This window comes from Pongo abelii, chromosome 14 (genome assembly GCF_028885655.2).
Source record: "Pongo abelii isolate AG06213 chromosome 14, NHGRI_mPonAbe1-v2.0_pri, whole genome shotgun sequence".
Lineage (NCBI taxonomy): Eukaryota > Metazoa > Chordata > Mammalia > Primates > Hominidae > Pongo > Pongo abelii.
In genome coordinates, this window is record NC_071999.2 from 37,433,820 (window position 1) to 37,455,291 (window position 21,472).

The 21,472-nt window shown below is 36.1% G+C and overlaps 1 protein-coding gene and 1 long non-coding RNA gene across 18 annotated transcripts in view; one reads left to right on the forward strand and one right to left on the reverse strand.

The window, feature by feature from the left end:
* N4BP2L2 (NEDD4 binding protein 2 like 2) overlaps positions 1-21,472 on the reverse strand; it is a 101,141-nt gene that overhangs the window by 66,828 nt on the left and 12,841 nt on the right. For 7 of the 17 annotated variants that reach the window (XR_010136638.1, XM_054528585.2, XM_009248537.4 and 4 more), the window contains 3 exons: positions 17,231-17,319; positions 16,422-16,498; positions 12,892-13,038 (listed from right to left, as the gene is read on the reverse strand). The exons of 2 other annotated variants lie outside the window; for them this stretch is intronic. Coding sequence is in view for 12 of the 15 variants with exons in the window: in XM_054528585.2 (XP_054384560.2) it covers positions 12,892-13,038; positions 16,422-16,498; positions 17,231-17,319 (313 nt within the window). In the remaining 3 variants the exon portion in view is untranslated. Of the gene's footprint in view, positions 1-11,932; positions 13,039-16,421; positions 16,499-17,230; positions 17,320-21,472 lie in introns of those variants that run through there. 8 more of the 17 variants (XR_010136639.1, XR_010136640.1, XM_054528589.2 and 5 more) reach the window with 3 other exon arrangements.
* LOC129049478 (uncharacterized) lies at positions 1,421-21,402 on the forward strand. The gene is made up of 3 exons (XR_008512583.2): positions 1,421-1,591; positions 2,573-2,636; positions 21,154-21,402. It is a non-coding gene; the product is annotated as an uncharacterized LOC129049478 (long non-coding RNA).

Here is a 21,472-nt window from a genome sequence, read left to right on the forward strand (position 1 = left end):
AAAGGCAAATCCCATTAGATTTTAAGGCTCAAGAATAATCTTCTTCAGCTTCATTCTCCATCTTCCCAGCTGACAGGGGTGGCAGCCCTGTCTTCTGAGCCCACCAGTGTGGTAGCCCACCTCCCTCAGCCCTAAGAAGTAGCCTACCTTGACTCCTCAGGCCTGAGCCCTCTGGTCCTGTGGTAGCAATAGTAGCCCCTTTGCCTTCTCAATCATCTTCAGGGTCATTCTTCCCTCTTCTTGAAGAACACATGTTCACAGCCAGATAGCTCTACTGACCCATTTTATAGAATCCCAGAAATCCAACAGACTTCCTTCATTTTTATCCCTGTTCCCTTCGGTACCAGCCAGCAGCATTTCCACTGGTATAACCCCATCTCTGTCCTGGTTTCTGCTAGTTGCTGCCAAGATGGCTGATTGGATCCACAAGTCACATACCCCTAATTGCTTTAGGAAATGGCTGTCTTGCAACAACTTTGATGTTCTCTCCAGAACATGCTAAATTTTTGCAATACGGATAGACTGAGAATTTTCCGAATCTTCAGGTTCTGGTTGCTTTCGGCTTAATAATTCCTTCTTAAATTTCTCTCTCTCCTCTTGCATTTTACTTCAAGCAGCAAGGAGAAACAAGGCCATATCTTTAATGCATTGCTTAGAAATCTCAGCTAAACATTCATCACTTTGTAAGTTCATCCACTTTCCACAAAACACAATTTGGCTATTTGCCACATTATAATAAGCATTGCCTTTCCCTCAGTTTCCAACAATATATTCCTCATTTGTTTGAGTTCCTACCAGAAACACCTTTTAACATTCATATTTCTACCAATATTTATTCAAGGTGACATATGTATACCTCTAAGATGACAGAAGCTTTCTCAACAGCTCTCCTATTTTCTAAGCTTCACCAGAATCACCTTCAACATCCATATTCCTACCAACAATCTCTTCAAGGCAGTCTACGCTTTTTCTAACAAATACTTCTTCTGGCCTCTACCCATTATCTAGTTCTAAAGCCAATTCCACATTTTTAGGTATTAATTACACCAGCACCCCACTTTCCCAATACCAAAATCCATATAAGTTTACTAGTGCTTCCATAGCAAAGTATCACAGATTGGGTAGTTTAAAGAACAGAAATTTATTTTCTCACACTTCTAGAAGTCCAAGATCAAGGTGTCAGCAGCGTTGGTTTCTTCTAAAGCCTGTAGATCTCTTTGGCTTGTAGATGGCCATCTTCCTCCAGTGTCTTCACATGGTCTTACCTTTCTGTGTGTCTGTGTCCTAATCTTCTCTTCTTAAAGGAAACCACTCATATGGGATTGGAGTCCACCCATATGACTTCATTTTATCTTCATTACCTTTTTAAAGGCCCCATCTCCAAATACAGTTACATTCTAGGTTCTACAGTTAGAATTTTAATCTTCAGTGTATCAGTTGGGTGTCTGTGTGTGGGAGTGGGGGGTGGGGATGGATAATTCATCCCATAACAAACCTGAACTATTCATATTCACTTATTGTATGAATATTGAATACCAATCTTTCCCAGCCACCATGCTAGCTGATGACCAAGCAACAGTGAGCAAAACAGGTATAATACCTGACTCATTAGCTTAAAAATAATGAAGGGAAATAATAATATACAAATGAATAAAGTACATGAGAGCACACAGGATGTAGCTGGGACCTCATCAAGCTTGCTATGTCCAAGAAAACTTTGAAGAGCTCAAATCTGAAGGGCAAGAATGGAAGGGGTATGCGCACATAGAATTTTTTAGCAAGAGGGAACAGCATACCACATTCAAGGAATTGAGAGGTGGCTATCAGGGCTGGAATACAGAAAGTGAGAAGAGTAATTAAAAAAACATGAAGTTGCATAGGAAAAACAGTAACATCATCCAGGGTCTTAAATATCACATTATGATTTCTGGTCTTTATTCTAAGAGTAATGGGAAGCAACTGAAAGGCATTAAGCATGATCACATTTTCCCTTTAAAAAGATCACTCTGACAGAAAGAGGGCACAAGGAGCTTCTAAGGTGCTAGTAATATCATATTTCCTGACCTGGGTATTAATTGTATAGATACGCTCACTGTGTGAAAATCCATCAAATGATGGTAGTTTAAAATGTAGAAACAGATCCAAGAGATATTCAGGTGGCAAAGTCCATAGAATCCATTTGATGGATTGAATATGAGGGGGAAAGAAGGCATTGAAGAAGACTCTCGACTTTCTAGCTTACAGAAATAGATGAAAGGTAAATCCATTCACTGTGGCAGGAAATCCTGGAGTCCCAGATTTAGAGAGATCACAGGTTCAACTGGAGGAGCCTTTTAAGCTTAGAAGTGGAAATGTCAGGTAGACAGTTAAATATACAGACTGGAGTTCAGAAGAGAAGGTTATAAAGAAAATACATTTGGGGGTCAATATTGTTAATAGAACCAGTAGGTACAAAAATCAATCAGCCGACTACTTAATGAGCTCCTACAGTACTATAGGCACTGTTTAGATTTTGTGGACACAGCTGTGAATAAAATAAACATGTCCTCATTTATCCTATATTCTATTTCAGGAATACTGCCAACGAATCAGTAGTAACATCAACTACTAGTACTACAGTGAAAGTGACATCTCAGGTGAGACCTAAAAGTTAAGAAAATGCTAGGCATAGGAAGAGTAGATGAGAAGAGCATTCCAACAAGAAATAACAGCTAGAGCTTTTAGCAAGGACAAGCTTATCATGTCTGAAGAACAGTTCAAAGAGGCCAGTATAGATGGACTGTAGTAAATGCAGACTGGTATAAGACAGGGGCAGAGAAGCAGCCAAGGACTAGATTATGTAGTGTTTAAGCAGTGACTGATTTTACATATTTTAAAAAGAATTTATAGACTACTCTAGCTGCTCTGTGGATAAAATTGTAAGGTGGCAAAAATAAAAGTGGGGAGACTACTATGTCCACATGAGAAATGATGAGACCACATGGGGAGAGCTAAGAGTAAGAATAGAAGATTGTCTAGAACTGAAATTTGAAGAATTCTAAAATTCAAGGACCAAGAGGAGAAGGCAGCAAAGGAGACAGAAATAGCCACATAGATCTGAACAAAAACCATGATGTCAATGAAGCCAAGTAAAGTATTTTAAGGAAAAACTGATCAAAAGTTAAATGCTTGCTGAGTAGTCAAATAAGAGCAGTGAATAATGCCCGTAAATACAGAGGAATATTCTGGAAACCTTAAAAATCAATTTAGAGGAATGATAGGGACAGAAGCTAAAATGGAGTGGGTTCAATAGTATCAGAAGTGAGGGAGAAAAAGAAAATGAATGTAGACTACTCTTTAGAAAGAAGTTTGGCTATAAATGAGCTGTGTCAAGAAAGAGGGACTTTTAAATCAGAAGACTTGATCATGTTTAACTGTTGATGGGGTCAGACTCAGCAAAGAAGGCAAGGTTGAAGTTACAGAGAGAAGGAATAACTGACAATGTATAAAACTTCCTGAGAAGGAAAGAGATGCAATTCAGAGCACAGGTGAAGGCATTCAATAAACAAACGAGAGAGGATGGACACAAATGGAGGAACTCAGACTGCCTAACTCTTGTAATAATATGTTCTTCCCAGTAAAATCATGCTACGAATATTTTGAAAAGTGTCCAAAACAGGCCAACAAAATTAACTGAAAGAAAGTTACTGAATTACTGAGGTTGAAAAGCCAAATAATGACCCAATATGTATTATTTTCAGATAAATAATGAAAAATCATGTAAAGATATGCATCAGTACCAGCTATTCTTGATTGCTGAATACAGATAAATATGTGAAAACAGATGCAAGCATTTGTGTGTTTTCTTTAAGTTACACATAGGATCACAGTTCTTTGGGAAAAGGGTTCTAAAAAGTGATTATGAACTTTTTGTTGAACCACTTTAAGACTGGGACAAATACCTGGAGTATTCTTCTCAGTCTAGAAATTCTTCTGTAAAGTGTTAAAGCAAAAAACCTTAAAAGAAATAGATAATCAAAAGCCTCAACTTTGCTCTACTAATCTGTATTCTAGGATTTAATTTCTTGATCATAAACCACAAATCTAAAGACTACTGGTGAGGTTAAAATGGAATAAAAGGCTCTGATATGGCACTGGATACACCAAGTTAAATGGGTGATCCTTCTTCTCTGGTGGTCTGGAAATCCTTTCCCCAGCAAGTATCAAATACAACTGATTCATGCTCCATCTCCACATTTCCTAATACAGGTTGAGCACCCATAATCCAAGAAGCTCCAAAATCCTGAACTTTTTGAACACTGATTGACATGATGCTCAAACAAAATGTTCACCGGAGCACTTTGGATTTCCAGGTTAGATATGCTCAATCAGTAGGTATTCCGCAAATATTCCAAAATCCAAAAGAAAATCTGAACTCCAAAACACTTCTGGTCTCGAGCATTTCAGATAGGGATACTCAATTTTTATTACAAACTGCCCTGTAACGTTGCTCTTTGATTACTGCTTCCTTTGTATCAAGTTTGTTGACTGTTTTAGGGAGAAGACTGTGCCTAATATCGAATAAAACAGTTACTGATTCTTAGTAAAAAATAAAGCTCCTAGGACACAGTAGTGATCCAAAGATAACAAGATCCCTGGTTTTAATTTTCAAAATGTCTAGCCCATTACTCTTATCATATTTTCTATAAATACTTCAATTTACTTATATTCTAGATAAATATCTTAACTGCATCTCTGCCAAGGGTTACATTGAACTATATTCCTATAATCTCAATACCCTTATGTACTGCTTACCAGTTTCCTGAATTGAAAACTATCTTAATCTATTCATAAAACCAATGACATTTCTTCTTTTCTATTCTAAACAAAACCTCCAACTTTTCTTTTCTATTCTAAACAAAAACTCCAACTCTAACATTTAGAACAAAAAACACAAACCACTCTTAAGGAATTAAGAGAAACCAAACAAGACCCAGTTCTTCAATTTTTTTAAGTTGACTAAAACAAAATAAAGCAAATACCCAACAGTAAGAATTCTGTACTTCAAGATTTTCCTTGTAAAATTTAAATTACTTACAAAGCAAACTTAAGTAACTGTCTCTTTTAGTGTTCTTTTAGAAAATTAATTCAAAATTCCATAAAAGAATAAAAAGTTCCTATTATAGAGAAAAAGCTCCTTTAATTCTTCAAATATTCAGAAAATTTATGGAATTTCCATGATGTCTACTACTAACATACTTATGTAATAAGTGGACATAAAAGAAAAGTAAGTAAAACCACTTACAAGTAGTATTGACTTATTTTAGGAAATACTGCCTGAAAATTAATTACGGTTAAAAAAACCCAACTTAACATAATTTAACAATCCATTTATTGAACACTATACATTTCAAATGCGAATTAAAATAATAAAATATTAAAATTAATTTAAAGCCTTAAAGTACAACAGTATATGTAAATAATTCAATGGAAAAAAATGCTCCTGAAATATGATTATCAAGTGTATTGATGTTTAATTTACAGAAAACATTTAAATAGTATAAACTCTATCAATTTTTTTTTTTTTTTTTTTGAGATGGAGTCTCACTCTGTTGCTCAGGCTGGAGTGCATGGCGCCATCTTGGCTCACTGCAACCTCCGCCACCCAGGTTCAAGCAATTCTCCTACCTCAGCCTCCCCAGTAGCTAGGATTACAGGCACACGTCACCACGCCCAGCTAATTTTTGTATCTTTAGTAGAGACACGGTTTCACCATGTTGGCCAGGCTCGTCTCGAACTCCTCACCTCAGGTGATCTATCTGCCCGGCCTCCGAAAATGCTGGGACTACAGGCATAAGCCACTGCACCTGGCCCAACTCTTTTCAATTTTGGCTTTTAAAAACAGAATTCTAAATGGCCTCTTAAAGATTTCTTCATTTAACTTTCCTGATAAATCAACATACCTTATAACCTTAAAAAATAAAGATACCATAAAGATGGAATCAACTCTTCACTGGAATTTCTTTTTAATCTTGGAAAAACACCAAATTTTTTAAAAAAGATAACTATGTGGTTTAAAAATAATACAGGGTTACAGTAGATACATGTCTAACATAGATTTGAATCACAGTTTTATCTCTTACTAGAGAAATCATGTTAGGTAAGTTGTTTAACCTAAATTTTTGTTTCCTCTTTCTAAAGCCATTGTAGACTTGTGAAAATTAATGACTGTAACAATCACATTTAGATGGGGGCCTAGCACTGATGGGCATTAAATAAGCAGCAGTTATTTAAATGGATATTATTAAGATTTTTTGCTACAAAATTCCTATTGTTTGTTGCAGCAGCATTGCACCATATAAGAAACCACTTGTAAAAATTTAACTCAAAATAGTTATCAGCTTTCCTTCAAAATCATTCAGTTAAGGGCAACCAGCAACCATGACATAATACTGAATTACGTAACAGTGAATTTCAACCTACTGCTTATCAATTAGCATCCATCATCATATAATTAAGTTAATGTAAATATTTTTTCTCAAATCTATACATTCAAGTTCTATGCCATGTTATGGATTCCCCACCAATGATTAATAGATTTTTATAAATCTTTCCAGCCATTTTCATAACTAAATTCTACCTAACCCACAGGGTCAGGAAACTAAATGCAGAGCTGTGGTGTATAAGTTTAACTTGGTTAAGTAAGGCTAAGAAGGAACAATGAGTTCAGTAGAATACAGGAGGGAAAAAGATATTATCTCCCGCTTCGCCAGTCACTTACCATCCCATCATCTTCATTAAGAATGTTATGAGGTTACAGGACAGCTGAGCAAAAAATGAACAGAATGAAACATGTACACAAGAAAAGACTATGAAAGAAAAAGAAATATGATTTCCAAGATTAAGAAAAACGGAAAAAAAAAAAAGGAAAACAAAGAACCCACAATCCCTTCCTGAGTAAATTTTCTTTCCTTTTGTTACACTAAATAACTGAAGAGTTCAGAATTACTCTTCAGAATTTCTTTCAGAATGAAGAGATATTCTGAAAGCTGTATAATTATTATAATTACCATCTGAAAATTAACACCAAGAACAAAACTTTAACTTTACACGTACCATCTGAAAACAGTTAAAACTGCAAAATAAGAAAATAATCCAAATAATAGAGTATATTTCAATGGACTCTACTAAAACACAAATTCAACCATGAAAAACCACATTATTCTTTTTCCCTTAGTTACTAGCAAAACTGAGAGGCAAACCCAATAGCTCCTCTCAAAGTATTTCAGTCTTCCCATCAATTTACAAAAAGTAGTTCAATTACAAAAAAAAAAAGGAAATGGAAATATTACAAACCAAACCAAGACTTCGATGTGAAGTCTTCAATTACTCACCAATTGCTAACGCAATTGTGTCTAGTTTTGAGATTAGGGATCAGACTGTGCCTGTGTCCATGCTACAGAAAAATCATCTATTTTTTTCCACACTGAAATTTAAGAGAACTTACTAAAGTTAACATATTCCATTCTGGGAAGTGAATTATAATGTGTAATTATTACAGTTACCACAACTGGAATGTAACAGGGTTATTTTTCAGAGAACAAAATTTGTCAGAAGGAGAAGGAAGAAAAAGAGATTATGAATGATTAAATAAATTTCTATTGGATATACAAAAAGTCAAAACTTTTCAACACATACAGCTTAGCTTCTAGAATTAATAACTATTTACTGTTGAGACTCTCTTTCCAAAGTTATTTATGCTACTCCTTCTTCTTGTTCTTGTGCATAGAGTGATAATACATTAAGAATTTCTGGCCAGGTGCAGTGGCTCATGCCAGTAATCCCAGCACTTTGGGAGGCTGAGGCGGGCGGATCACAAGGTCAGGAGATCGACACCATCCTGGCTAACACGGTGAAACCCCATCTCTATTAAAAACACAAAAAAATTAGCTGGGCGTGGTGGCAGGTGCCTGTAGTCCCAGCTACTCAGGAGGCCAAGGCAGAAGAATGGCGTGAACCCGGGAGGCAGAGCTTGCAGTGAGCCGAGATCGCGCCACTGGACTCTAGCCTGGGCGACAGAGTGAGACTCTGTCTCAAAAAAAAAAAAAAAAAAAAATTTCTGTAGATCTTCCAAATTATTGCTTACATACATGTACATTCTATTACAAAAATTACACCACTCAATGTAGTCTAAATTATTGAGAATAAATTGTAGCCATTCTTTTACATGTTTTCTGAACTTAGTTGCAGATAATCACAATCATTAGCTTTTCAAGGTTTGCTCTGAAACTTACAAACCATGCAAAAGTGAAAACTTAGGCTTAACATATTTGGCAACTTAAATCAACTAAATTGAATCAATCTAAATACTGCTTTGCAAAGTAAAAAAGGAATCAAAATGACACATAAGACAATCACTAATCCCTATATTTTTAGGGTCTATTTCAAGAAATTTACTACTACTTCTTACCATCCTAAGGACTGCATAAGAAGAAAATACAGTATACATACAGGGAAGCCAACTGTTTTAATGATACCTTTTATAAATAAATATTTGTTGCCAGTCTTATCACCAAACATTCATTAATCCCTTAATACAATCTCTCCTTCTCAGAAAATTTATGAAGATACAGCTGGTAACTTCAATAGGAAAATTTTTAATTTATAAATTGTAGTTCCTAAAACTTAACTCTAAAAAATCACTAACTTAACTTACTCCTGCTGCTGCCACCAAATTTATTCTGAATGTTCTGAATTATTTATTCTGAATCATAAGCTAAGATTTTGTTATAAGACATTGTTCAATATGGATTGCAAACGTTAAGGAAAAAAAAAGCTTTTAGCCCTTATTAGTTATCGTATTCATGTCAGAATACATTAAACTTCAATAAAGACTAGCAAGCCTATCTGGCCAAGGTACTAGAACACACAACTACAATTCTTCTACATTTTCGAAAGAGACCACAACCAATTTTCTTTATAAATAGTTAGAAAACCAGTCTCAGAAAATCAGACATTTTTGCAATAAAAAAATTCAAGTATAGCCAATACAAACATTTCATATCCTCTTAAATCATACTTTCAAAACTTATCTATACGTAAAACTGGAAAATTCCAGAATCTGTATTAATTAGACAAGAGATAAGCAAAGTTCAAATACTTAAATCACCCACTCCAACAATTAAAAAAATTCAATCTTTTGTAAATAATCTTACTTTTAAAACAGACAAAAATATAAAAAAGCTAACATTATCTTTTACAAAGATAAATACTGAAAATAAAGATTACCTGGGTAAAAAGCAGTACCAAAAGTTCGAATTAATTACCACACAAGAATTTTCACTAAAATTATGAAACATAAAAAATCATAAATTCATTTACCATAAAAAAGTAACTTCTGCACTAAACCTATGGAACAAACAAAAAAATACAATTTAATCTTACTGAACCAAACTAGAAGTTGTATTCTACTTAACTAAGATGTACTCCATCTTAGTTAAATATGATTAATATCCACTTTAATTATTTGTGATGGAGATGGTTAGAATGGGGTATAGCAGCAGGGGTCTATTCCACTAACACTATATCTGGCTGGGTGCCTGTAATCCCAGCTACCAGGTAGGCTGAGGCAGGAGGATCACTTGAGACCAGTTCAAGTCCAGTCTATACAACAGAAAGAGACCTCCTCTCTTAACCCCAAACCCCAAAAAAGACTGTCTGAATAGAATTTTGATGAAAAATTGTAAATTTCACATTTTTATAGATTTTTAAACACCAAGCAATGACTTTAAATAGTGATTTTAGTATTTCCACTGCATATTCATTCCTCCATTCTGTTTTTAATTAAAATTAGCCACAATGTTTAGGAAAACAACTGTTTTTCCACCTTAAAAAAACCAACTAGGCCTGGTGTGGTGGCTCATGCCTGTAATCCCACCCAGCACTTTGAGAGGCCAAGGCAGGCGGATCACCTGGGGTCAGGAGTTCGAGACCAGCCTGGCCAACATGGTGAAACACTGTCTCTACTAAAAATACAAAAATTATCCAGGTATGGTGGCGTGCGCCTCTAATCCCAGCTACTCAGGAGGCTGAGGCAGGAGAATCGCTTGAACCTGGGAGGTGGAGGATGCAGTAAGCTGACATCATGCCACTGTACTCCAGCCTGGGCTACAGAGAAAGACTCTGTCTCAAAAAAAAAAAAAAAAAAATCACTAAAGCTGGTGCAGTGGCTCATGCCTGTAATCTCAGCACTTTGGGAGGATCACTTGAGGCCAGGAGCACAAGACCAGTTTGGGAAACAACGCAAGATCCCATCTCTACAAAAAAAATTTTTTAATGCAAAATAAGCCAGGTGTGGCGGTACATGCTTGAAGTCCCAGCTACTTGGGATGCTGAGAAAGGAGGACCCCTTGAGCCTAGGAGTTCAAGGTTTCGGCGAGCTATGATCACACCACCACACTCCATCCAGCCCACGTAGCAGGACAAGACCTTGTTTGTTTAATTCTGAGTAAGAATGTTAGCTTTCCTGCCTCAGTAAGATTTGTTTATTTATTTGGACTCCGTGATGCAACAGTAGTTGGCTCACTAACATTATAATGTAAAAAAATTAATTGGTAATGACGAATGATCTCTGATTATTATTTAGTAGTCAGAACTAGGAGACGAAGACAAGTCTATAATAAAATCTGGAAATTAAAATAAACTTAATATGAACATATTTCCTAATAATCTGTTTCTCCCAAAGGCAATACTCTACTTTCCAAAAATAAATGTAAAAGTTGTTTTAAAAAAACTAATTTTTTTTTTTTTTTGAGATGGAGTCTCACTCTGTCTCACAGGCTGGAGTGCAAGTGGCGCAATCTCTGCTTACTGCAAACTCTGCCTCCCAGGTTCAAGCGATTCTCCCCCCTCAGCCTCCCAAGTAGCTGGGATTACAGGCAACACACCACCACACCCAGCTAATTTTTGTATTTTTAGTAGAGATGTGGTTTCACTGTGTCAGACAGGATGGTCTCAAACTCCTGACCTCAGGTGATCTGCCCACCTCGGCCTCCCAAAGTGCTGGGATTACAGGTGTTAGCCACCGTGCCAAGCCAAAAAGCTAAATTTATAGTACTATTACTCCTAAGTTTATGAAGACAGAGGGAAAGAAAGGGACATAATAGTCTACCTAAGAGTTGTTTCACCTGTCCCAAAATGAAATCCTTTTGTACAATTTTTAAACTGCGCTAATCTACAGAATAAAATACTTAGAAACACAAGTCCAAACACCAACAAGTATTACTCTGAAGTAAAAGAATATATGAAAACATAGATGAAGATGTGTATATGTATACAATATACATTTACACACAAAACATGAATTAGCATATTCTTACATTGTAGTTAAGATGAACAAATATATACAAACACACGTATTAAACAAGATAAAGGTAATATTCATTCAAATGTTAACAGCACTGAATAGTACAAATAAAATCATATTCTTACTTCACTAAAGGCAATGTAACAAAGGCTTTGTTGATAGCAGTGAATCTAGTTTTTGGCCTCACAACTTAAAAAGTAATATAAAGATGTGAGAGAATATTTAAAGTTGAAAGGAATAGCAAAAGGTTTTAAAACAAAGAAATACTATGGGATTCAAGATGTGCTGGTTTAGGAGAAAGCTTAAAGGCCACAAAATATTCGGTAAAACATATAAAGAATCATAATGCTTAATTTTTAAAATAGCATTGTAATTAGCTGGGTTTTTTTTCCCCCTAAAAAGAGTAAATCAAAAAAGTAAATCAAAACTGTTGAAGAAATATTCTTCAGAAGACATTGGTAACAATGTGTATTAAGAGAAGTAGTAGTGTTTTTTTCCTCATGTTGCAAAGAGAAACGCTTCATTATCTAGGTTAGTCTAGGTAAAGCTTGGTTTGAAGGCAGGGGATGAATGACAAGACCTCTGAAATGAATTCCATCTCAGTTTTTAATCTTATATAAAGAAACACATCTAAAAACTATCCAGTGAGAGAAATATAATTTGCTCTACAGAAAAATTAGTACTAGAAGATATTCTATAGTACAAATCCTCTTATGACCATGGTAAGCAACTGTCCAAAATATTTTCATACTAGAATTGTATCACATTAAATTGAACAGAGAGAAGTAAAACATTATTAGAATCACTTTATCCCTTCAAGAACTGGCAAGCATGTGGGGTTAAGGAGATGGGTTGAGAAGGAGCATGATAACTATGTATGTATTACAAGATGAATATGCATATTATGAAGAAAACTCCCCAGGTGATTGATATACCTACTATCTAACATTTGCTGGGGAATTTTGTTTGAACTAAGTGATGTGCTGATTATAGCTAATAATTTTGTCACACAGATCAATCAGCTGAAATACAATTTTACCTGTCTAATGAATAGAGAAAACTAAGGTACCCTATACCAAGTCAGCATTTCTTGCATATTTAAGGTAGTGAAGGAAAAACACTAAAGTTTTATGAAAAGTTAGATTTAGATATGAACTATTAAAAAACTGTTCAATAGTATCTATAAAATAGATAAATTAGTTTAAAATTTGATTGTAGAAAAACATCCTAGCTCCTACCCACCACTCTACTACTCAGGTGTTTCCATAACAGCCAAGAGTATTACAATAAGAGAATATAAAAACATTTAAAATACAATTTCATATATTTTTATTTACACTTTAACAACTTGCTGGGAATTTAAACAACTTGCTGGGAACATCTTTGTGAGGCAATGTAGCCTTTTTTTATTTGAAACTATTTAAACTCCAAGACAGGCTCACTAACTCTTTTTCAAGTGCGACAACAAATGTGTTAGCTGAAAATAGCTAATTTAATGATTACTTGTGACACAGACATGATTATGTGAGCCAAGAGAGCCTCCCCACCTCTGTCTCCCCTGTGGAGGAGGAGGTCTTTGTGTGCTTTTGTGTGATGGTTCCACTGAATTCATTACAATAGAAATGGACATTTGATATTCATAACGATCCAACATCTGAGCAATCTTCTTTCGAGACACACCATGTTTATTCCTCCTAACAAAAAAGAAAAGGATTGTAAATCTTTGTTGCAGAATGTACAGGCTTAGAGATTAACTGTTTTAGAGAAAAAGTACACAAATGCTAAATAATATTTTGCAAATAAACAATATATACTTCATCTGTCCACATTTTATGTAAAAAGACTTATTAAAAACTCAAATGTTTTTATATTTTAAAAAGGTATAAAGATTCCATATATCACAGAAAAATGTTAATTACATCCTCTTCACATAGAACTACCTATTCACTGAGCCTGCTGACTATATCCCCTTGTTAATAACAAAATTAAAGATTATGAGATACTGTTTTAAGAATTACAGAAAGATTGAGTGGACTTCTAGGACTTGCAAAAATTGAAGTAAAATATCGCTTTTTAGAAGTTATTTATGACAGTTCCTATCACATTTTAAAATGGGCAACAACAAATTATTATTACAGACACAATTTGAACATCTCTTACAAACATAATGTTGAGTGAAATAAATTAGACACAACGAATATAAACTGTAGGATTCCATATATATGTATTATAGATAATATAAAGCTTTGATAAAAGGCAAAACTAAACTATGGTATTTTTTTTTAACCTTGCCCCTGCCCCCAAACTATGATATTAAGGCCAAAGATATTATGGCAAAACTTTAAAGAAAGAGATTATGATTACCCAGGCAAAACAATGGCTACCTTTAGAGAATAAAAGGTAACTGTGACTGGGAAGGGGAATGCAAAGAGCTTCTGAGATGCTGGCAATGCTCCCATGACATGGGTGACAGCTAAACGTGTGTTGATCTTGTAAGAACTTTGTTAAGTTATATATTTATATTTATGTACTTTTCTGTATGTCAGTTATATGACGCTAAAAAGTGGTTTAAAATTTATTCTGGACCCTGAAAGAACTCCTGACAACTTATTTTACCCTCATAGTTTTCTGTAACTTGACCTGGACATGACAAAACATACAGGAAACATATTTTTACATTTATCATTCTAGATGTACAAATGCCAATTTATTTATCTTGGAAAAAGGCCAGAAATGTTTACTTTTCAAAGCTGACATTTACATTCTAGATAAGAAAAGAAAGCAAAAAAGATAGAAGAAAAAATGAGATGAAGTTGAAAATTGGCAAGATATGACTAAATCTGGCTGGGTGCAGTGACTCACAGCTGTAATCCCAGCACTTTGGGAGGCTGAGGCCAGCGGATTGCTTGGGCCCAAGAGTTCAAGAGCCCAGTGCAGGCAATATGGCGAAACCGTCTCTACCAAAAAAAAAAAAAAAAAATTAGCTGGGTATGGTGGTGCACACTTGTAGTCCCAGTTACTCCCAAGGTGGGTAGATCGCTTGAGTCCAGAAGGAAGAGGTTGCAGTGAGCCAAGATCGTCACTGCAAGCCGGGTGCAGGGGCTCACACCTGTAATCCCAGCACTTTTCGGAGGCCAAGACGGGTGGATTGCTTGAGGTCAGGAGCTCGAGACCAGCCTAACCAACATGGTGAAACTCCGTTTCTACTAAAAATACAAAAAATAGCCAGGCGTAGTGGCAGGTGCCTGTATACCCAGCTACTCAGGAGGCTGAAGCAGGAGAATCGCTTGAACCTGGGAGGCAGAAGTAAGCTGAGATCGCCCCACTGAACTCCAGCCTGGGCAACAAAATAAGACTCTGTCTGAAAAAAATAAAAATAAAAAAAGATCACTACTGCACTCCAGCCTGGGTGACAGCAGTAGACCCTGTCTCAAAAAATATGTTTTTTAATTTAAAAAAAAAGACTAAATCCACAAGATGCCAATATTTATGATTCAATCAATCCTTTTCAAAAATCAAACTGCACCAGGTATCAGTTAAACTGGCTTTGTTATATAAAGGTAAATTTATATTATGAAAATAATAAATTTTAACAATTCCTCAAAAATGTAATGAAGCCATAACTGCATAGCATTTTATCATTCATTTATTCAGCATTACTCAAATATTTTTAATTTTTAAGCTTCTGTCTCTTCCACCTCAGGTATGATACATACACACAGCTAGGCAGGCAAAAAATATCAGATATTAATACTAATCTGTTTGTCTGTCTATACATGAACACACAGCATACAAATCAGAAAGAGAAAGTAGCCAAAGGAATGAAAGGCAAGAGGGAAGTAAATTAGTTGGACCCCATACACAGAGTAACAGCTTGAAGCAAACTGAGGTAGAAGGGGAAAAACTGGTTTAAAAAAAGAGGAGTGAAGGTTGCACAACTCCGTGAATATACAGAAAAACACTGAATTGTATGCAATTAAATAGGTGAATTGTAAGGGTACGTGAATTTTATCACAATAAATCTGTTACCTAAAAACAGGGGTGGGAAGGAGGGGACGAGGAAGAGAATAAAAGTTAAAAAAAAAAAAAAGGCCAGGCGTGGTGGCTCACGCCTGTAATCCCATCACTCTGGGAGGCTGAGGCGGGCAGATCATGAGGTCAGGAAATCAAGACCATCCTGGCTAACACGGTGAAACCCCGTCTCTACTAAAAATACAAAAAAATTAGCCAGGCGTGGTGGCCAGCACCTATAGTCCCACCTATTCGAGAGGCTGAGGCAGGATAATGGCATGAACCTGGGAGGCGGAGCTTGCAGTGAGCTGAGATTGCGCCACTGCACTCCAGCCTGGGCGACAGAGCGAGACTCCATCTCAAAAAAAAAAGTAAAGAAAAAAAAAGAATAACAGGAAACACAGTGATATGAAGGGAAAAGGTAAAGATAGGTACAAATGGACGAGTTAGGACTGAAAACAGAAGTTCACAATCTCTCACCACAATTACTGAAATCTGGTTAAGCTGCGAAAACTCAGTTCTCCCTGACTCATTTGGCAGCAAACTCTACCCAGATCTGTACTCATTTGGCAGAACAACTTACTCAGAATTGACTTTACATTGTGCAGATTCTTTGTTATTTACTTGAATTGACTAGTCATGATTTGCTGCAGAAATATTAAGATGTTTGATTATAACATGCTCCCCCAAACTCTGAAAAGGGAGTTAAGATTAGATGTGTATGCACTATATTACCTTTCAAAAATTGCTAAAACCTAAATTCCAAAACACATTGATTCCAAGGATCTTGGTATAGTATTATGGTCCTGTAGTTGAAAAGATAGAAAAGTGGGAGCAACATGAAAGCACAAAGTAAAAAGTTGATGGGACCTAAAATGGGAAGGAGATGAAGGTGGAAGGACAATGCAGAGAAGTGGCCTAGCCAAAAACCAGAGAAAAAAGGTCCTCACGTTTTACCCTCAGTTTCCTGAACCTACATTTGTATTCAATAAACTGTGAAAGGATGTCAGAATTCACAAAAGAAAGAAGAAAAGATAACGATTCAATAAAAATTCGAGTGTCTTACTTTTCTAATTCTTCAGGATCAAATTTCCACCAAGTTTCAGGTTCATGAAACTCTACTCTGTATCCTTTTCCTATGGCCTACACAAAGGAAAGGAAGAAAACAAAAACCCAGAGAAGTACTTCTTAAAGTAAAAAGAAGGCAGACAGATAAATTTCATTTCGACAATACTATAAACTTGCTCGATCAAGAAAAATGATGCTTTATAAAATAATATGGTTTATAACAGTTAAGACTACTTAACTGGATAAATTTTGATTACCATTCTCAAGGAATAGTAATTCCTTAAGATTACTATCCTTAAGGAAAGTCAAAACAATATAAGGCTGGGCACGGTGGCTCATGCCTGTAATCCCAGCACTTTGGGAGGCTGAGGAGGGCAGATTGCCTGAGCTCAGGAGTTCGAGACCAGCCTGGCCAACATGGTGAAACCCTGTCTCTACTAAAAATACAAAAATTAGCTGGGCATGGGGGCAGGCACCTATAATCTCAGCTACTCAGGGGGCTGAGGCAGGAGAATCGCTTGAATTGGGGAGGCGGAGCTTGCAGTGAGCCAAGATGATGCCACTGCACTCCAGCCTGGGTGACAGAGCGAGACTCCATCTCAAAAAAACAAACAAAAATTAAGAAGATGAACATGTTCCTTAAAAAACATCATTCACAATTTTTTAAAAAACTAAGCAAACCAACAAACCTTTTTAGAAAACAAAGGACAAATGTTTTAATAATCAAGATCCAACTAGCCAAAATTTTAGAATGTGAAAAAATTGACAAGAATAAAAAATAAAAACTTTCTCATATTTCATATTTACCACTTCCACATATGGCTTCATTTCCCAAGCTTGTATATTAGTGTTATCTATTATAACTGGAGATCTTCCCTGATCGATAGCTTGTTTTGCTGAAATAAAATATAAATTTAAAAATAAAAAAACAAATTAGGTTAAAATACACAAAAGTTAAACATTTATTATTGAGAAATGTACTACATCTCTGTACTTAAAACCAAAACTGTGCAATCTCTTCAGTCAGTGTCATGAAAAAAAGAACTCCACTAGATTGAAAGGGAATTAAAGGACACAACCATATGCCAGGTGTATTCTCCAGACTGGATGCTGGCTTTGACAAACTGGCTCTGAAAGGCATTTTGCTGAACTTACAGCTAATAAAGCCTTCAAGTCTAGGACTAACTTTCACTTATGGGAAATATAAGAGATGAACAATTTACATCTGAATATAGACTAAGAGAAGAGGTGAAAAATTATTTTGACACGGAAGGATGGAGGTTATTAAATGAAAATGGCAAGTTACAAGACAATAGTTAAACATCATCCTATTTAGATCAAAAGATAGAGCTGGGGAAGACTTATGGAGATATTAAAATTGGTTGCCTGTAGGTGGTAAGAATATTTTCATTTAATATTTTATCTGTATTTTCTCTTTTTTGGGAAAGTTACCGCAGATGATTATCTGTATTTTCTAATTTTCTACAATGCACAAATAATGCTTTTGAGGTAAGGCTTATGTTTTTGAAAAGTTATGGATTTAAGTCATTACTTACCAGCAAAACTTTATATACCAAGTAGCTAAAAATCATAGTTCAACTGACTTTGTGGATATTTCTTAGAACTATGGTCCTCAAATTGGGAGTTGCAGTAGAATGGAATTTTTCTGAACTATTATCTCCCATCTAAATGCCATCTTTTGCACCATGAGATAAGAATCACTGTCACAAGGCTGGGTGTGGTAGCTCACACCTATAATCCCAGCACTTTGGGAGGCCAAAGCAGGTGGATCACCAGAGGTCAGGAATTCAAGACCACCCTGGCCAAAATGGCAAAACCTCATCTCTACTAAAAATAAAAAAATTAGCCAGGCATGGTGGTATGCGCCTGTAGTCCCAGCTACTTGGGAGCCTGAGGCATGAGAATCGCTTGAACCTTATAAAGTGGAGGTTGCTGTGAGCCAAGATCACGCCGCAGCACTCCAGCCTGGGCAAAGAGTGAGACTCCGTCTCAAAAAAAAAAAAAGAAAAAAAAGAAAAAAAAAAAAAAGGCTGGGCATGGTGGCTCACACCTGTAATCCTAGTACTTAGGGAGGCTGAGGCAGGTGGATCACAAGGTCAGCAGTTCAAGACCACCATGGCCAAGATGGTGAAAACACATCTCTACTCAAAATACAAAAATTAGCTGGGCATGGTGGCAGGCGCCTGTAATCCCAGCTACTCGGGAGGCTGAGCAAGAGAACTGCTTAAACCCAGGAGGCGGAGGTTGCAGTGAGCCAAGATCGCACCACTGCACTCCAGCCTGGGTGACAGAGCAAGACTCCGTCTCAAAAAAAAAAGAAAAAAAATTAAAAGGCTGACGCAAAACCAAACATCATATGTTCTCACTCATAAGTGGGAGCTAAGCTATGAGGATCCAAAGGCGTAAGAATGACGCAACTCTGGAGACTCAGGGGGAAAAGGTGGGAAGGGAGTGAGGGATAAAAGACTACAAATAGGGTGCAAGTATACTGCTTGGGTGATGGGTGCACCAAAATCTCACAAATAACCACTAAAGAACCTACTCATGTAACCAAACACCTCTTGTTCCCCAATACACTATGGGGAAAAAAAGGCTGAAGCAAAATGCAAAGATGTGGAAATTTTCTCAGGAGTTAGAATTCAAACCACTAAGTTCAACAGAATGAAAACATTTATACAGATATCTAGGACAGACAGAATGCTAAAGGTCAGTTAGAATAATCACTATGGGGAAATACATATTTGGGAGATGTCTCTAAATACCAAAAGAAATTTAGAATTTGGGTCATAAATAGGTGCCATCATCTATTAGTGCTAGCTTGGTGCTAGCACCAAGACACTATCATCTCCCACTGCTCCGTCTCTAATCATAGTGATCAAATCTCCCATTCAAAACCTTATTAAAATTATTCTCCTAATGTCTGATAGGCTCACATATCCAACGAGTTGTGTTCCAGAAAAGAAGCTTTTATTGACCAAATAAATTTCTGATTTTAGGAACGGGGAGATTATCTTCTTTCCATTATCATCCAATACCACAGTCTAGCACATTCCATGCAAAAAGAGCTCCTAAGTAAAAACATGTTTGAATACCCAAACAATGGGAATAATTTTCTTAAACAAATGAACTATCATACTATAAGAAAGAGAAGAACTACACTTTGGAGATGTTTTCGATTTTTAAGTGTTCTAAAATTAATTTAGATTATTTCAATAATAAACATGAAGCAGACAGATTTTCATAGAATGGTGCCTAGCATTTAAAGATATTCAAGTCCATATTTATTATTCTGGTTTAATAATAAGATACCATTATTCCATTTAGCAAGTATAATTAACATAATTCAAATGACATAAACATTTTAATGAAATATTCTGTACTAGTTTGTTTGTTTGTTTGTTTGTTGAGACAGAATCTTGCCCTGTCACCCAGGCTGGAGTACAGTAGCATGATCTCAGCTCACTGCAGCCTTGACCTCCCTGCCTCAAGCAATCCTCCTATCTCAGCCTCCCAAGTAGCTTAGACTACAGGTGTGCACCACCACGCCTGGCTAATTTTTCTACTTTTTGTAGAGATGGGGTTTCATCATGTTGCCCAGGCTGGTCTCTAACTCCTGGACTCAAGTGATCTGCCCGCCTCGGCCTCCCAAAGTGCTGGGATTATAGGCATGAGCCACTGCACCCAGCTATGCTAGTACTGCAAAGAGAAAAAAATGTCCCACGCAAATAAACTTACTAGTTCACCAAAGGTATACTGGCTCTGCCCTGTCTATTCATTCAACTTATCAACTAATCTTGCTCCCCTTACCTTTAGGCCAGTAACTCCAAACATTTTCAGAATTGCAATACCATCATTATTTGATTTGAGCAAAAATGTTCTATGGCATTAAAAAAAAAAAAAATTAGTATTTTTTTAGACTGCTATGCCACCCTCTAATATATTTGGAGAAATTCTAGAGAGTTATAAAATAAATACTAGGAAACAGATCAAACTTATCTGATGTTTAAACATTCTTGTGAAACTATAAATTGTAACAGCGTGAAAACTTTTAACTCGAAACCATCCTCAGCCAGGCACTGTGGCTCATTCAAAATTCTACGAAGTTTTTTTAAAAAATAGCTGGGTGTGCTGGTACACGTATGTAGTCCCAGCTACTTGCCTGTAGTTCTAGTTACTCAGGAGGCTGAGGCAGGAGGATCCCTTGAGCCCAGAAATTCGAGGCTGCACTGAGCTATGATTGTGTCACTACACTCTAGCCTGGGCAACAAAGCAAGACCCCATCTCTAAAACACACACAAACATCCTCACTGAAATTCCTTACTGTATTTGACAATTAAAAAGAAAAGCATTACTATTTTTCTTATATATATTATACTTTAGGGCAACCCTAGTTGGCAGCTTTGAGAGAAGTTCTTCATTACAGAAGAATTCCATTAAACATGGAAGGAATAACTAAACTAAAAATCACCACTTTGCAATTCTGAATGAAATAACTGACTCAGGAAATAATTTATTATTGGATAAAACCATCAGATGTAAGGTTAATAGGGAACTTGATAGCAGACGGAGGGAAGAGGTTGTCCCTGTGCAGCTACTGATTAAGCTCACCATTACTAAGAATAGGACAACCAAATATCTGCTTGCCAAAAAAAAAAAAAAAATGTTGAACCTAATCAAGCCTCTAATCTAGAGCTAATTTCCATTCACAGAAAACAAAGAAGAAGAGCAAGTTAAATGGTTAACACCAAGAAGCAAATAGACAACTACAGCATGTGGAACATTCTATAGGACAAACAACATAGTGTCTGCAACAAGTTAATGGTATGAGGGTTAAAAGAGGGAACATGCTATGGATTAACTTAATTAAATAAAACAAAATGCATTTTGAGGACTTTGGATCCCAATTCAAACAAAACAACTGTGAAGAGATTTTTTAGAACAACAGAGGAAATTCAATTACACACTGGGTTACATGATCTGAAGGAACTGGCATTTTTTTAAATGTGTGATAACGGCACTGAAGTGAAA